This window comes from Cryptomeria japonica, chromosome 7, assembly GCF_030272615.1.
Source record: "Cryptomeria japonica chromosome 7, Sugi_1.0, whole genome shotgun sequence".
In the NCBI taxonomy this organism is placed as follows: domain Eukaryota; kingdom Viridiplantae; phylum Streptophyta; class Pinopsida; order Cupressales; family Cupressaceae; genus Cryptomeria; species Cryptomeria japonica.
Window position 1 is genome coordinate 501,953,810 of NC_081411.1, and position 19,047 is coordinate 501,972,856.

The 19,047-nt window shown below is 35.3% G+C and overlaps 1 protein-coding gene across 2 annotated transcripts in view; it reads right to left on the reverse strand.

Annotated features, from left to right (window-relative positions):
* Positions 1-674: 674 nt before the first annotated feature.
* LOC131060173 (thioredoxin H9) overlaps positions 675-19,047 on the reverse strand; it is a 62,498-nt gene continuing 44,125 nt past the window's right edge. For both annotated transcript variants that reach the window (XM_057993306.2, XM_057993307.2), the window contains exon 4: positions 675-1,018. In XM_057993306.2, the coding sequence (XP_057849289.2) occupies positions 881-1,018 (138 nt within the window). In that variant the 3' untranslated portion in view covers positions 675-880. The remainder of the gene's footprint in view (positions 1,019-19,047) is intronic.

The window sequence follows — 19,047 nt, forward strand, 5'->3', positions numbered from 1 at the left end:
ATCAATTTTATATTTCCAGCAGATTTGCCATAATCAAGATTTTTCAAAGCAAGAATGTAAACTCCTACCATAGAGGATGCAGAGTAAATTTTTTGAGGTATCTAGTGGCAAACCAAGTAAATTAAAAAGGATGATAAGTAAAAACGCAATGTAAACTCAAATTTAAATTGCTTCATCCATTCAATACTTATACTTCACAGATTACTGGTCTACCATTAATCACATTTCTGAACGTTTCTTGATTAACATTTCTCAGCTCCATACCAGAATACTTCTTTATCCCATGTAATGCATGCTAAAATAGCCACTTCAGCCCCTAGCCTTGCGACTTTTTAATTTGAATGTTTATGCTAAAATTAAAAAAGAGATTTAAAAGAGTGTGACGAACAAAATTCTCAATCTTTTTGGGACAGATTATCAAAAATCATGCATTGCCAAGCATATCGCACCACTCTCCATCTGTCCCTCTATGGCTCAGTTCACGTTGTTTTTCCGACTTCAAATTAATATTTGATAATATTCAATGCATTTGGCAGTGGTGTATTTATAAAAGTATGACTTCCATTCCATAATTAGAACAAATAAGCTACTGAGGATTTATATTGCAAAGTTATGTGTGTCATTTTTGTAAAATGTCAGCAATCTATTCATACAAAACATATTAAAGATGATACTTATCATAATGGTGCATGGTCATTTATATAAAGAAAAGGAACCATCTGGGAGGAATAAATCACTTAATACTCTAAATTTCACTCAGGTCAGTCTTCACGTTCACAATATATATATATATAGCAATACCATATATTAAATCCAAATCACAATATCTTATGGAGAAACACAAGTCTAGCAAAGAAGCATCTTCAGGCTGACATGCTCACTACGCTGCAGTGGCATAATTTTTTACTTTCTTCTCCAGCTCAGCTTTGTTTGCTCCCACCTGCTTGTCTATCTGTTTCCCATCTTTTATGAAAACGAAACTTGGCATTGCTTGGATATCGCATTCCGCGGAAATATCCTGCAGCAAATATTATATGAACACGAATAAGGAAGAACTCATTGGATGATAACTTTACATGAAAAACAAAAATATATAAGCAAAATCAATGCTAACAGTACGATGTTTAAACTACATCCTTTACAAGAAGAATTTGATATTCAGATATTTCTTAAGACCTTGGTTACAGGAGAAAAGGCAATCTATTGTTCATAAAATGCCGTGTGTAACGGGCAGGATGTGGAATGTGGAATGTGGAATGACGATATAGAACTAGAAAACTAGAGGAAGAATACAGCTAAAGGACTGCAACCCATATGTCGGGTGAAAAAATTAGAATTGCAGAAACTGAATCTGACCGGGATGAAATGTAGTAACTAATTTAGATGAAAGTTCCCTAAATTGATGTATGTGGACAAACTTTTGGTGCATAAATCTAATTTTGTCCCTTTAAGACAGTGTATGATTCTAATGCATGCTCAGTGCGTTTGCTAAATACGCACCGTGAATCCATTTATTGTAGTAAGTGACTAAACTGTAACTTATAACCCCAAGCTCTCTCTCTCCCTCTCTCTCTCTCTCTCTCTCTCTCTCTCTCTGTTGTTCATTCATTCCGCTCTGATGATTCTGTGATGGGCGATGCTTTGCAAGTATTCAATTATAACGTGGTGCCAGAGCATTAGGATACACCAAAAAGTCTGAAACGTTTAAAAAAATATATAGAGCCATACAGAAAGCTAGGGCATCCAGTGAGAATTTCGAGCAATACCCCAAGCAAAGCCAAGGGGAGACACCCCTCATGGGGTATGAGGGCAACACCCTGCGGCTCTTTGAAACTAGACAAACCTCTGGCACATGCCATTTTCACAAATTTATCACTTAAGGGAAAAAATAGGTGTTTGGTACTTTTTTATAGAAGTATTTTTAAAAATGTTTTTTCTTTTTCTTTGGGTAGCCTTTGGGTTTTTCTAGCTTTGCTAAAATCTACCCCGAGTTAGCTTAGGGTTCATAGGGCAGACCTTGAGCAAACACTAGGCCATCCCATCTCCAGCCCTAACCTTGAACCAAAGCCATATATGTTGATGTATAGCTTCGGTTGGATCCTTCAGGGCTGACTTAGCTATTAAATGTGTGAGTCGCCTATTGGCCTTACACATTTACATAAATCTGATTTAATATTAATAACTATCGACCTTCTATTTGCATCCCACCACCCTTGGATTATGAAACGTGTATTAATGATATAATCATTATCTATCAAAAGACGTGATTAATTAAATATAACCGCTCCTTGTGAAGAGGCGTGTTATTCAATCTGAAGCCGACTTTGTGAAAGAGACGTGTTGTTTGAAGACCTCTACGCATGGGTATAAAGATTGGTTTGATCTCCCTCCATAATTATCATTCATACAATCAGATCGAATATAGATTACCTTCAGCAGATCCGCAGTCTTCTACAACGATTCATCTTCTGGCGAAGTGTGTATATCTTCAGCAAGTCGAATCATTGAAGCAGCAGATTGAAGTCTATCTACAGCAGTTGCGAATCAATCAAGGAGGATCGATTTTGTTGCAGATCAGATTTTCTGTGTATGTGAATTAGTTGTCATATATTGCTTCAAGGAGTGAAGCAAATTCATTGTAAAAGTCATCTTGAATATCAAAAAAATAATAAGGAACTTCTTTGCTGGGTTTTCCACCTTCAAGAGGAAGGTTTTCCCAGGATAATCTTTGTGCAATTGTGTAAATTCTTGTCTATCTGATCTGATCACCTAAATTTAACAATATAGGTATATTTGTGCCAAACACTGCAACACAGAAAAACTTATTACACACATTTTCATTGTGCTGTTTTGTTAAACTTGTGAACAGTGACAAAGAATAGAGAGGAGAAAAAGAGACTGGTATTCCAACACCAAGAAGAAGAGAGCAACAACAACATCGACATAAGTTATTTTTTTACAATTTTCTTTTTAATCTTTCAAAGTTCAAACTATTCTTTTTTGTTTTTTAGTTTGCACTTGTTTCTATTCGAACAACATGAGCAGCATTGAGGAGCACGCAAGTAATGATGTTGGCATTGAAAAACAAGCCACCACATAACTTATTTGCATGCCCTTTTTCTCTCCTAGAAACTTATGCAAAGAACCCATTCAATGCCTCTCAACTACTTCTGCAATTTGTGACAGCTTTAAAAAAAACAAAAAAAGGGAAAATTTCATGGTTGTTTTGTGTGCAATAGAGATTTCAAAGGGAGCTAAATTAGCGCTTCTAGTCACTTTCTGTGCATGTCTGCAAATGGGGTTGAGATTTATGAAAAGATAATTGTTAGTGAGAAGGCCAAGTTGTTCAGGTTGTTTATGGAGGATGAAGAAAGATCTATAGGGAAGCCACTAGAATCTATACCTTCTGCTATCCCACAGTTGTCAATTTTGAAGGTTCTACAAAATGAAAGAGGAAAACAAATGAGGCAAGGGACAATTGCAAGGATTTTAAATGTGCAAGCATGAGAAGAGATGTGATTTGGTTGACCAATTCCATTGTACTTGTTTCATCCCATTTTATGTGGCACGTTCGCCCTTAATTCAAGAATGTTGAGAAAGAGAAATAGTATTAGTTCCTCATGTGTCCCCCTAGAGAACATAGAAATGCATTGCCATCCTTGACAAACAATATTTGAAGGTTAGTTTGTTGATGGAGGATACAAATCAAAACTAGATAAGGATGAGTTTCTTGATTATAATGGATGGGCAGACTCTAATGTCTCCTTTTGGTGCTTAGCCAATTTGTGCACATTTAGCAAGCTCCCAAGTCTTTTGGAGGTTATCTGGGTGGTTAGGAAAAACTCCAATGTTCTTGGAGAAGCATTTGATCAGTCTTGTAGAGAAACTATTCTTGGGTTTGAGTTATGTTGGTTAGATAGAGCCCATTTGATGCTTTCAGAATCAATTTTTGAGCTTTTGGGCGCTCTCCAAGCTTCTTTAAGGAGCAAACCATTTTTAAAAGGTCACCCGATTGCCTCCAAATATCATCCCTAGTTTTCAATATTACTTTGGTATGATCAAAATTGCAAAATTCTATCATTTGGGTGTTTTCCACAACTTAGATATATTATTGAAGTATTAAATTAATATTTGACAGAAATTGTCAAATATTGAAAATATTAAAAGGGACAACTAAGTGTAGTAGCTCATTTTAAGCGTGTAAAAAAGTTATTTCTAATGGATGTGTTGGAAAAGGGACTTTATTAATGATAAACCATTAAGTGCTCCATAAAGTTAATTATTATTTTATAAAAGGAGTTCTGGAGCAAATATGAAAAAAGTAATATTTTATTGCTCAAAAAAGTTATAAAAGGATGTTGAGGGCTCATTGTTTGGGTCGTTGATGAGTTTGATTTGCTTCAGCATTTTTGATAGAACTTGTGTCCTCAAAAACCCTTGAGGACAAAAACCTCACGAATTCGCTAGTTTCGGTGGTGAAAGATCCTCCCTAGCTGGTTTATGGTAGTTTCACTTCAGAAATCACTTTGGAGCTTCAATGGAGTTTGTAGTTTTCAGTAGAAAGATTGAGGTTTTGCTAAGAAATGTTGAAGTTTTGGTTTGATTAATATTTTGAAATTTTGTAGAACTTGAAGTGTTGAATTACCTTCCTAAAATGGTCACACCATTTCATGGAGGATGCACCAATGCTGGAGTATGGCATGTGTGTGGAGGTTTCTGAATTATTTGCAGCTTGTCCTGGAGTGATTCTTGGTTGTATGGAGGTGCTTGGTTGTAGAGATTCGTTATGAGATGATTTCTTGTTGATCAAATTATGTTGGAAGGAGTTTGGATTTTGTGGTGATAGGGTTTGATGGTGTATCAGATCTCTTCCTTGCTGTTTCAAATTTCTGACCTGCATATGACAGAAATTTCATGGTGAACAGTGAGTTTTCAGTGAGTTTCAAGATTCCTACATAAGCTACAGTTTTGAGTGGTGATGGGTATGATTCATTGTGTTATTTGAGTGATTTCTAAATGACATTCACTGTTCTTTCAGACTTATGTTGTGCCATTTTATATCAAACCTATTAGAATATTTAATTATATTTTAGTCACCTATATTTAGTTCCTTGTTTAATGGTCATTTAGCTTTTTAGTTAATTAGCTTTTAAGCTTTATTTAGTATTTAGCTTTTTCTTTTTAGTTAATTAGCTTTTAAGCTTTATTTGGCTTTTAAGCTTAATTTAGCTTTCACGCTTAATTTAGCGTTTAGGTCTTTAATCTTTTACTTTAACGTTATGTTCTAATTATAGAACATCGTTTTGTAACCTCTATATATACGTGTATATCGTTCAATGTAATCATCCGATTATTGAATCATTCATTCAATTTATTTTTCATGGTATCAGAGCGGGTCAATGGGATTCTTTAAAGTTTGGCGAATTTTTTAATAAAAATTCATGCCCTTCTTTCTGGAATATTTTCCAGATTTTTTTTTATTGTTTTTTTATAAAAAACGATTTTGCTTTTTAGAAGGCTTTTAGAGAGTTTCTGGTTCGTGGGCGAATTTCTTTGTGCTGGGCAGCAGTTCATGTTTTTTTTAGCATTCTGGAGATTTTCGGACCTGCAAACTGGAGTTTTTTTTTGCAGATTGAAAATTTTCCTAAGGTTTATTCAATTTTCGACTAGGGTTTTGACCTTTCAGTTCAAGTCGAAATTTTAATTTGCTTGCATATTCTTGATGGGTTTTTCGAGACCTCAACTAGGTCGTCGTTAGATTTTTCTAAGTGCATCGTTTTCCATGCCTCGATTTTTGAGCCGTCGGATCTGTATTATGTTTTCAGATTCTTCGTGGGTTTTTCGAGAGCTTTTCTAGGTTGGTCTCAGATTTTTCTGGGTGCCTCGTTTTTTGTGCCTCGAATTTTGTGCCAGCAAATTTGCCTTGGAATTTAAAAACAATTCACAATTTCTGCTATTTCTATGGACGTTGGGATTTTTGTTGTTTTTTGGGCACCATTTATGTTGTTTTAAGTGTGCAGAAAATTTTAATTTCTGGGTTTCTTCCAAACCTTGAAATTTGCACCTTGGAATTTGTGCCAGAATTCTCCTCCAGGGTTTCAGATTTTTTGTGCAGCTGCTTCTATTCTGATTTTTTAATCAGATTCTTCTGTCTCATACTTTCACTAGGTTGACCTCGTTCAACCTCCATTTTTGTGATGGCATCTTTGACTAACATCATGTTGGAACATAGAAAAAAGTTCAACAACTGTCACAACACCTGGGAACAGTGCATGTTCATGATATCTGAATATTGTTGCCTTGATCAGATTGATTTAGGCCAGACCTCGTCTTACAGGTCCCAGGGTTTTCACGATTTTTTCCTGAAAAATTGTCTGTCGGTTTTCTGATTTTTTCCACAAAAAATCATGGGAGGGTTTTTACGATTTTTTCCTCAAAAATTGTTCGCAGGGTTTATAATTTTCCCTTAAAAATGATCTCATCTGTAATCCGCGATATTCGCATAAGATTTTAGTTATCTGGGTTTTACCGTTTTTTTCCACAAAAACGATGATTTGTAACCTCAGATTTCTTGGTTTTTCGGTTTTCTCCTCAAAATCGTAAATTCTCTTTTCGAGGGTTCCTATTTCAGGGTTTGACGGTTTTTTCCTCAAAATCGTGCTTTGTTGCAGTTAGTTTGGGTTGCACCTGCCAAGGCGAACATCTGCAACCGTGGTATCTTGTAGTCAGTTTTGGAGTTGATAGTCTTCTGCAAAAGGGTTTGTCGATTTTCCTTAAAATCATGGTTTCAGTTTTCAGTTTGGTTACCCAACGTTAGGTTGGATGGATTCTGGTATTCTTGGTCATTAACACTTTTCAGATCCAGGGAGGGTCTCCATTGCAGCAGAGTGTTCTTTTCATTTGTAATCAAAAGATTGGATGGATTTAGGTATTCTTGGTCATTAACACTTTTCAGATCCAGGGAGGGTCTCCATTGCAGCAGAGTGTTCTTTTCATTTGTGATCAAAAGACCTGCAGTGTCTTCTGTAGGGTAGTTAGTAGATAGAATGACCATTAAGGGAGGGTATTAGAATATTTAATTATATTTTAGTCACCTATATTTAGTTCCTTGTTTAATGGTCATTTAGCTTTTTAGTTAATTAGCTTTTAAGCTTTATTTAGTATTCAACTTTTTCTTTTTAGTTAATTAGCTTTTAAGCTTTATTTAGCTTTCACACTTAATTTAGCGTTTAGGTCTTTAATCTTTTACTTTAACGTTATGTTCTAATTATAGAACATCGTCTTGTAACCTCTATATATACGTGTGTATATCGTTCAATGTAATCATCCGATTATTGAATCATTTATTCAATTTATTTTTCAAAACCTATGTATAAGTGTTTGATAGTGATTTTCAATGTTACTTCAGTGATTTCATGGCTTCTCCACCATCTACTATAGTTTCCCTTCACTTGGTATGATTGCCTTTTGATTTCATATGGCTCATAGTGATATTACTTCATGAAATCTATTGCAGCAGTATTTCAATTTGAAAATCAGAAACAAAGCTTATATAGCAGCTCTTGCGAATCATTGTACTCACTTATTCTTAGATGTGACAATATATGTTTATAGTATCCGGATGGTTGTACCATTGGTTGCTTTCATGCATGCATTTCTTATATTGTAATATTGGACAGTTTAGCTCCAATACATATCACATTTTATAATTGGACAAGCCTAGTATTATCAACCCTTTTGGTTTGAATCAAGGCTTGATTGATGCTCACTTAAATGTTCATTATGTTTGTCATGCACCCTGTTCAAGGAGAGTAAAAGTTGTCAACTCAGCCATCTAGTGCATGCTTGTGTTGCACATTACACTCTCCTCGAATAAGCATGGCATGTGGGTATTGTGGATGCTTGGTGTGTATGTACTCATTTGCATGGCATTTACTATAGCAGCAAACTCAGAAGAAGTGTGATCCTAAGCACCGTATGCTCTCACTTTGCCAATCTCAAGATCTAGGTGATCAAAAGGTGTATCAGAAACTGTGTGTTCTTGGTTTTCAGTTAAGATTATTTGGAAAAAAGTAGGGGTGGTCATTACAATGGTATCAGAGCTGGTTTTCTTGCCAGCCTGTTGGGAAGCTAACACTTGTTGTAGATTTTTAATTGCATGTTAGTGAACAGCACTTGCATGTCAGAGTTGAGATCAGAATTTCAATTGAATCTCTTGGTTTAGTGGTAATATGCATATTGGTGACCAATATGTGCATGTTTGTTTTAGTCATTCCTTGACAGTAGCAAAAATGCAGAATTCTATAGACAAGGAAGTGATTACAATTGTAAAGTCTTTGAGAGAAACTAGGAAAGAATCGCACAATGAGTGGAAGGATCCAACGGAATGCTGATGAGCCCAAGAAAGGTAATGTGATAATGAAAGAGCTTGCTGATTTTGAAAAGACAATAATAGAAATTTCAAAAGTCGAGCCTAAATGTGAGAGAGACAAACATTCTGAACTTTCCTATGAAGAAGAAGATGTCTTTTATCAAGGGGCATGTATGGTGGAGCTCTAGAATGATTTATTCGAAAAAGTTGCAACTACTAATAAACAATTCGATGCTGCTGAAATTTTCAAAACAACACCTAAAGAGGAGCATCCACATCATTCCAGTGATGGCAGTCTAGATTTTGAGTGGGAATTTTCCATGCATGAAGAACATTAGTTTGACTTCTAAGAGAATTCAATAGAAGAACATGATGAAATGAAGCCAGATGAAGAATTTAAATGAGCACTTAGCGATGATTCATTGTTTGAGAGTATGGTGTTGCTTGAAGAGGATGAAAAACTAAAAGGCATAAAACGTAAGAAAACAAGCAAATAGCTCCAAAGTTTATACCTTTCTTCCTCTCTTGATTGAGCTAGAGTAATGCACCCTTCTCACTTGATTTGCTCTTGGATGGACTTGGATGTGGATGGCTCTCCAACAGCAAAGTCTTAGCAATGTAATGATCTTGAGATGAAAATGATAGCATAAATTTAGCATGCAAGAAGTGATGATTAAGGAAGAGGAGAGGCTCCAATTTATAGATTTTGAATGCGAGAATGCAGTATAAAGATTTCAATATAAAATGGATGGTCAAGATTGAAGGAAAAATGAGAGGTCTTAGCCTTGTGACAAGTGTCACAAGATGGAAGCATGTGAAAATGATACTCGGCATGGGAAAGAGGAGAAAGTGTGCTCACATATGTGTGAGAACACATTGCGAAGAGTAAGAAGAGGACAAGTGTAACATAAGTGGCAAAATGTAAGAAGCGTAGGCTTTGGGAAAATAACAAATGGAGAAAAGAGGAAACTGTAAGGTGACTCTTATTGGGAAGAGGATCTCACATGTGTGAACAACCAATAAAATAATTGGTCAAAGGATGACGTGGAAGGATGAGAGTGACGTGCATTCAAGCATTTATGAAGGCTGGGAAGACACATGTCACATGACTATAGGTTTGGAGATTTAAAGAATTAAAAATTGAGAAAAATGTTAATGACAATTAAGGATATATTAGTTAATTAATCATGAATTAATTAATTAATCGTGATTGTAAGAATTAATGGAAGTGAGAGCTAAGATTGATTTACTTTTATTAATCAAACTTTGAAGTAGGGAATTTGTAATTAATTAAATATAATTCAATTAATTACGGAATGAGGATAATAAATTAAATATGTTTTAATCAATTATAGGGATATGAATAATTAATAAAAATAGATTTTTAATTAAGTTTAGGAAAAAAATGAATTTAATTAAATAAATAGTTATTTAATTAGTTTAATCAAATTTAGGATGTCTATACTACTATGACTTTTGATCAAAGTGATTGTGAAGAGAAAGCAGATTTTGAAGATCATATGGCTCCTCAAAATGAAGATACTTCAAAATCTTTGCTACATGGAGAACTAAGTCACTTGGCAGAACAAAGACAGAGAGTTATGTGAATTGAAGAATCAACTCTTGGTAACCAATGATTAAGAGATTCAAGTCCTCACAAGTTTGAACAACGCTCACAAGATCCCTAAAATCCTCATGCAAAAAGGCGTTGAGGGTAGAGTTACTTCTTCAAACTTGCAACTTATCTAAGACTCTTTGGAGACAATGAAATCAGAGTACTTACACTTGATTAGAGACTGAGATTATGCCATTGAATTTGCAAAGGAGGCCATCACTGCATTCAAAGACGAGGAGATAAAGGTTGACAAGCTTACTTTTGAGCTTAATTCAACAAAAGACATGTTAAGAAATACTTAGATGACACTAATGGAGGTAGAAGGTCAGCTTAGCTGATACAAAACTTTTCAAGGAGCAAGAGAATGAGCAAAGAGCCAAAGAAATCAAGCAAGTAATTGATGAGGTTGACAGTTTTTAAAATGAGTTCGATTTAGATGGTTTCCCAAAGAAATTAGAGGTTGCATGTGCAGATTTGGATCAACAAGATGGGCTTGAGCAAGAGGAAAGGAATGACTTTCAGTTTTTTGTTAATTCTCTCTTTGAATGGGTGTAGAGTCAACTTATGATAATCCACTCTTTGTGATGGAAGATGAAACATCTAGTGACAATATCAAGATATGGGATCCTGGTGAAATTTCCAAGCATGAAAGAGTGTGGTTTTAAACTTGTTAATGATTCAAGAATATATCATGAGGATGTGCTAAACTTTATGATTGGTAATCCTCTAGGAAGGCCACTCGATAAAGAATGCATGAGGATGAAGATGAAGTTTCCACATGGGATGTATTGAAACATGGAGACTACATCATGCTTAACCATGAGGAGTTTCCAAAAAGTGATTTTGAGCTTGCTGGAATTTTCATAACAGCAGAAGATAATGCAAGTTCAGAACTTATTTTGCATAAAGAATTGGTAAGACAAAGGTCCAAACATGATTTCCACTTATTTGACAATCCACTTTTTGGATTGGGAACTTATGTGACATATGCTAATCCTTCTTTGAAATGGAATATGGAGACATCAGTTGCTCCTAGACCCTTAGTTGGTGATGCTTTCATGGTTGAGTTGCAAGAAGTCAAAGATGTCACAATACTCCATGGGAAGCAGGAGGCCAAGTTCAAGATGGACATAATATTATATGATGGTTACAAAGATCCTAGTGCCTTGGAGGTGCAATTTGTTATGGCACTAGGGTGATTTGGATTGCAGGCATTCTTTTTGGAGAAGATCCTTTAGTTTAATGAGGAGATCTTCTGACAAGGCACACATGAATAGCAGAATTGTGCAGCGCAAGCAAGGTGGAGTTGCTTCATTACTTTGGATTCATGATAGAGGTCACCAACAAAGTATGGTGGAAGGTTATAGTGACCAGAGAGATGTTCCTTGGCAAAAAATAACTCAAATTTTCAGTTTTGACTCTATTGTTTGTTGCAGATCAGCCACCTAATACTTTGGTTTGCTCACATTCATGAAGGATGGCAAAAAATTTCAGTCAAGGGATGGAGGAACTATCAATTGAAAGTTCTTAGGAACCTTTTTCAACCTCTTCCAAGATATTTTGAGCATCTCAATGCTCACCATTCATGTCCTTGCAAGGAGATTGCATTTATGCAGCTATTGTCCTACTTCAAGGTTACTGATTTTAATAAAATCAGATTGCGACTTGCTATTTTTTTGTTTGATCAGCTTCAAAATTGAGTATTTTGGGACCACTAGACTATTGGAGTATGTTGGAAAGTGGTTTCAATCGGAAAAATTAAATACTACAATCATCCTAAGTTTGTTTAGGGTAGACAATGAAGTGACTTATGACTAATAATTTGTTTTCAGCTTGCATACAAGCTGATTTGTGTTCTTTCATAGAGGAGCAATTCAGATTTTTTCCCACAACATCAATTTTGAGATGGATGACTTGATGAGGTATGCTCATTTTTTTTACCTCTAGATTATTTGATGATACAATGATTTAGGATCTAGGAATTTGTGAGATTGGCAAATTGCTTCACAAGGAAACCAAGAATGCTAGTTTGGAAATATTTAGTTACCCAACTTCAATAAGTGATTGTTTTAAACCATACAATGATGGTTTTAACTTGTAGACACAATTTTATTGCTCTTTGTTTCAAACCCATCTAGTTGTCGCATATAAATTTCCTCTTCAAAATCCCTATACAAAAGAAGTTTCTACATCCATTTGCTCTACTTCAAAATAAAGAGCAACAAGAGCAGAAAGTAGGAATATGGTGGAAATTGATTTAGCAACGAGAGAAAAATTCACCAAAATCAACTCCCACTCTTTGGGAGTAGCTCTTAGGAATCATATGGTAGGAGCAAAATAAATCAACTAGCCAAGAGTAATCACTAGTAACATTCACAGAAATAAACAATGCATCATTATCATTGTCATCAAAGGATTTCATTATGGAGGAATCATCAAAGATCTTGTTTTGCGTTCCTTCAAACATCCTCTTTTTCCACATTTCCAACACTTCGCTTTCCTCCTTCTAGGGGTTTTGGACTATCCTTTGACTTGGATTTAGATTTCTAATGTTCCCCCTTTGACCCACCTTTGTATTAGGCGTTCCCTAGACATGCAAGGCATCTTTAGAACCTTCATCCTTAGGTTTTCTCATCTCTTCACTAAGCAACATAGAAATAAGAGAGTCCATCTTTAGTTCTATAACACTACCACTAATATCCACAATTAAGTTCTCCAAACATTTGAGTAAAATAAAAAGAAAAAATATACATTTATCTCCCCCATCAATTTTAACATCTAATAAATCTAGTGGACTCAAAATCATATTAAAGGTAATCAAATATTTTGCAACAAAATCACTTTCCTTTCATTTTCAAAAAGTACATACATCTTTTGAGATATAAATTATTAGTTAGAATTTTAGTTTGATAAATACCATCTATCCTCTTCTACAATACAAACATGGTGGTCTCTTCTAAGACATTCAAAAGGGTGGAATCTACAAGACGTAACCAGATGGTTCCCCATGTCTTCTTGTCTAACTTTTTCCAAATTTGATTAGATATACTATTGGATTATTTCTTCCTTTGCCACTAATCTCCATTTATACATTTCTTCCAAAAGATTCTCCATCTCTAGCTTCCATAGCTTGTACCTAAAACCACTGAACTTCTCAAGATCTGAATGGAAGTAGATGTTATGGCTACAACCACAAATAGATCAATAAAACCCACTAAATTTAAATATTTCCACCAAAATGGAAAATCTCACAATACTTCCAAAAAGTCATCCCTCTCTAATCACAATTCAGGCTCTTATACCAAATGTTGAGAAATTGGTGAACAAATGCAAATATAATATTAGAATTAAGTGTTCAAATCTGATTTAGAACATGCCATAGAGTATTGTAAATCTGAAATATAACTTGGAAAGCATGTAAGAATTCAAAACAACAAATTAAAATCAGAAAGCACATATAAGTAACACAACACCAAATGTACATGGAGAAACCCTTTCAAGAAAAAACTTTGCCATCAAAGACATCACAAGTTTGTATTGATCCAATAGAAGTGTTGCATCGATACATCCAACTTTCTCCCTTCAAAATAACAAAATTCTAGTAATGAACGATGCTCAACCTGTTGAAATGCCCATGAAACAACTATCCAAGGCATCCAATAATCAATTTATACAGAACCAAAGATGGAAATCCATGATTGGTTTCCCAAAACTAAAGGTCCAAAACTACCAAAACTTATTGTATGGCAAAAACCAACAGCTCCGTAATCAATCAATCAATGCTCCATGAATAGAAATCATAACTATTATCTTTCGCTTGTGTGAAGATTGGGCACATATTCCCAAGTATGGTGGTTCAAAATGGAGTGGTCAATTAATGTGGACCCCAGCCATCATAACGACATGCTCCACACTCCTAACACCTACAATTGGAAAAATGGTATAAATGAAGTCAAATTACTTTGTAACCACCATTGTAGTAGCATACCCTCTTAATGCCACTGAATTAATACTCTCTCAACCACCTATATGGGCATCCAAGTACCCATTCCAAAGATGTCGTAGATCCAACATTATTACATATGATTGCAAGTTTAATATCACCTTATCTTAACACAAACCTGTGGAGACTAGTTATGACAATTACTTCGTTTTTCTAAAGTGGACAGTTGAGGTGCAAAAATTTCTATAGTTAATGATTGTAAATGCAAAGTGGGGTAGGTGGTCAAAGGAGAACATGGCTGAAATAAAGAGTGAAACAAAAGATCCTTCATGATGATTGGTGGTCCACTATCAGGTAAGCAAATTTATATTATTAGTGTTTATAACTTGAATATTATTTTCACTTTTTGTATTTTAAATTTTACATCCTAAAAAGCGTAGCATTCACTCTATCAGTTGAGTATTATTCTTTCTTGATTTTTTTATTTGTAGACACATTACCTTTGTTATCTCACCCATTGTGAAGGTGATCAGATATACTAATATAGACTCCCTTAGAGTCTCGGAAAGATTTATGAGACAATTGACAATTTTTTTTTGCTATATGAAACAAACAATTTACAGCAAGCACCCTAATTTGAATAACATGACAAGCATAAAAGGCCCATTGTGATGTAGCAGTGGAACACTACAAACGTCCTCTTTATATAGTAGCCTATGATCTGAATCCCAGATGACATACACCAAGAGCTAGGAAAATGCCTCCTTTTGAGGATGAAGAGGTGAAAGAAGCATCCATGAAGGCCCTTCAAAAAATGTACAGCATTGAGGAAGCAACTTTACTTTGACAATAATAGTTTGCTTTTGTCAATCTTACAACATTTAGCAAACCTAAGAGCAGTATAGATAAGGTTACATTTTCTCAAACTAACCCTATCAAATGGTGGACATGGCATGAAAAGGATGCAACAAAGTTGAGAATGTTTGCCACTAGACTCCTTTCACAAGTTGTCAATTTCTCTATTATAGAGAGGAATTGGTCCACATATAGTTTCATCCAATCAATCACGAAGAATAGGATTACCTCTTAACAACTAGAGAAGTTGGTGACCATGCATAGCACCTGGGACTTCCAAATTGACATAAATATTAGACTCCAACAGCACATTGGGATGTTGATCATAAAGATGCCAAACGAATTGATGAGGAGACATAGATTGGTTAGGAATCCTTTGGATGGCGCAGTCCCACATATTGGGAGTAACCTATATCCAAAATCTAGTTTTGGTGTGAATGAAGATGAGGTGTACCAGTTGTAGAGCTTGTTTCTATGTATATATAGCCTTCTAGCATTTTGTCAATGTATATGCACATTGACAATAAAACGATAAGTTTTGTAAATTTGTATGTCAAATGAAATGTAATATAGTTATGTAATGAATTGAGTGAATGCTTTATCAAATGAATAATTGAAATTTCCCATATTTTTAATTTTCCCTATTTTTAATCACCGTCCCCTGCAGTCCCTGAAATGCATCTACACATATACTGCCATCCCTGTCCTAGAAACAGTATGGACATAGGTTTGATATGATATGATTTGAAAGCTTCAAGAGATCTGGGAAAGTAATAAAAAGGCATGCTCAAATGATTAATAAACAACACTCACCACCTCCACGCGCAAACTTCTAAGATACGAAGGAATGAATTTGGGAAACACCATTTTCAGGTTTTAGTGATTTGGTGGTGAAAGAGGAGGCCCTAGTGAGTTTACTTATTAGAAAAGTTAAAATAAAGATCAAATCTGATATCCTATGATTTGAAAAGAAGGAAGCAAGGACAGTTATACAAGGACATGCTCAAATGATTCATAAACAACAATCTCAATTTCTATGTGCAGAACTTCTAAGATGATGGAGAAATCAATCTGACAAATATCATTTTAGTGTTAAGGTTGTTTAAGGAATCTTAAGGGACACATTTTCATTGATTTAGCAGTGCACAAGACGGCTCTAATGAGCTTACTTTGACTGGTGCCAGCTTGAGAACATCCTACATCCATATACCAATCTATCTTACCCACAAAACCTCCATAAACAATGAGTTATAGCTGATTTTTGTTGTGCATGTCTGCATTTACTTTTTCTGTTTTTTTAACTTGGGTTAGCTCAAATAATTCTTGTTATTCTTTATTGTCCTTGTGTTTCTATAAGGAGTCTACAATGTTATAATAAGAAGAAGAGAACAAGAGAAAGGAGAGCTCATGTACAAATTTTGATATGCTGTCGTCATACAAGAGAAAAATGTTATCCTATGACCAATATTGTTGCTTGCAATTTTTATCATTCTAACATGAGAAAGTTATACTATTATGATGTTATCAACAACCATTGAAATAACTCTCTCTCTCATTATTACAACTTTCACTTTTAAGGGGGATATATACCCGTGTTTATTCACAACCTGGGAATGAAACACTAGACCCTTGACATAGATTGGTGGTGCTTGGTTCCTCAATGAATCCTTAGGCATTTCTTTCTTCAATTTGCAACTATAGATGAATAGATAGATAGATACGTAGGTAGAGAGAGAGAGAGAGAGAGAGAGAGAGGGTATGATTGGTCATCTTTAGGTTAGATATAACTGTGAAGAATATTTGGATGATTTGGAATAACAAGTGCCATCTCCATAGTTTTTCAGGACCCATAATGCTATGTAATCACAGACCCTGCCCTTTTCTATTTTGCATTAAAAAGTTTGTATTGTGGATTTTGAAACCAAATCTAAAGCATGTAGTCAATCCTCTTGGGAAGAAGCAATCCAAACTTAATCCATGACAACAATTTGAAGTTATGGAAGTAAAAGTGAAACTACACAGTTCTAAATATTGAAATGGCTTGAAGCTATGATGGAAATCTTGTATTTTGGCAATGGTGTGTTGTTGACTTAATTGAAATTGTTTGTTTTACTTGATTGATAGCTTCTTTCTCTGCTGCACAGTCATTTGGTTGGTTTTACTTATACAGGAATATAGCTAGCAAACAAAATGGAACCTAATGGGGAAACCCAAGCAAATTGGTTGCAGGGGGCATATGCAAGGATAACAAAGGGAAGTTGATCTTTTTGGTTTGCGTAGTGTTTAGGTGTATCGACAAAAAATATTTAAGAAGCCTATGGTATATGGTACACCATGAGGAGAGCATGGGAATGTGGTATCACTAGATTACAAATTCAAAAGGATTCCAAAATCCTTCAGCCCATGCCAAAGATCAGGAGAGTTGGCAACTTCACCACTTGTCCAAAGCCTTAATGGTAAATCTAAAGTTATGAGCATTGATTGCCAATCAAGAAAGAATAACGCAGCAGCTGACATTCTGATCATATATGACTCAACTATCTCTGCCCAAAGTGTATTATGTGTTTATTGCTATATCCGATAAATTAAATACATGAATTAATAATAGAGATAACAATACATACCAGATATAGGAGTAAAATGTATCTTTATTCACACATGAAACTATTACAAAAGAAGACCAAAGATGGTCAACCAAGAAACTAAGTTGATTTGACTAGATCATACTACCTTCCTTGACGATACACAATATATTTAAAGCCCAATAGTGCTAAGAGGAATTTAACCGTCAACCAACCGACACTTATAACTACTTGAAATTATGAAACACTTAATACGAAAAATTAATACATAGTCAAATAGCCAATATTATTGGAACATAATAATAGTCATTGTATGCTAACTACATCATTCCCCCTAAAAAAATTGTCTTCCAAACGACAAGTAAACATAAAGTAATATTAGGGAAGACTAGTGATGATATTGTAGATGAAGACTTGTCCATGAACTTGGACTGTACCTTGTAAACTCGGACTTGTAGTGTACTTCTCAGTTCAAATGAGTACAATGGGGGTGAAGGGGCAGCGCCACTTGTGAGGGTATGGGGGCAGTGCCCCCAATGGTGTTGAGGAGGAAAAACCCTTGCAGGGTTCAAGAGCAGTGCCCCTAGTGCGCTTTATGTCGTGATATAGGGCAGGGTCAAGGGACAAAGGCCCTACCCCCAAGCCCAAATTAAGAGCCTCAGAACCACATAGATTGTCATGGCACACATCATTTTCTTGATTTTTAAGAGGCAAAAAGAAATGCTAACAAAGCTAGAAAATAGAGATTTTGGAGAATTTAAACTATGTATGCAACATACTAAATTTTGAGGTTTCTTGATGGCAGTCTGGATTGAAAAATCCACAATCCATGCTCAAATTCATAAAAAATGCACACAAAACTCCCCAGGGGAAAATCGATGGTAGTCTGGATTGAAAAATCCACACTCCAAACTCACTTAACTTGGAAAAATACTCCTTGGTGGAAAATCGACCTCAATCTGGATGAAAATCCGGACTCAAAATTCATAAAAATGCTCTCAGTGGAAAATCGACCTCTGTCTGAATGAAAGTCTAGACAAAAATCCGCAGTCACTTGTCACAAAACATCCTGGTGGAAAGTCGACCCAGGCATGGAATCATCCTTAACTTTGTCTGCACTATAGTCCGCACTCCTGGTGGAAAATCGATGGTAGTCTGGATAAACAGTGGTGGAAACCCATGTGTAGTGTGGATTTCAGGGGAAACCCATGTGTAGTGTGGATTTTGAGTGGGGGAATGGGTTGGGTAGTCTGGAATGAGAGGGGAAAAGCATCTCTAGCATGAAATTTGACCCCCTAACCCTTGGAATATGAATTTCCCTTAGGATTTTATCATTTTAACCACTCAAAATCACTTAGAAACTTTAAATTTAGACTGGACTTAGACAAATTTTCCAAAAATATGAGCAAAACGCTAGGAAAATATTGGAATAAAGTGCGAAATCAATTTAAATAATACCTTAGGAGCGAGAAAAGAACTCCAAAAGGTCTTGGAATACCTTGGCATTTTAAAATCACTGATGCGCGTGTTTAAAAACACGTTAACGTTCAAATGGTCAACACTTGGACAAAACTTAGGATCATTAAAATATCAACTTTTGCAACTTCAAAAACCCTAGATGGCACTAGGCATGATCAAAACTCCGAGACTCGGGCACGGGAAACGCAAAATTGCCCACTAA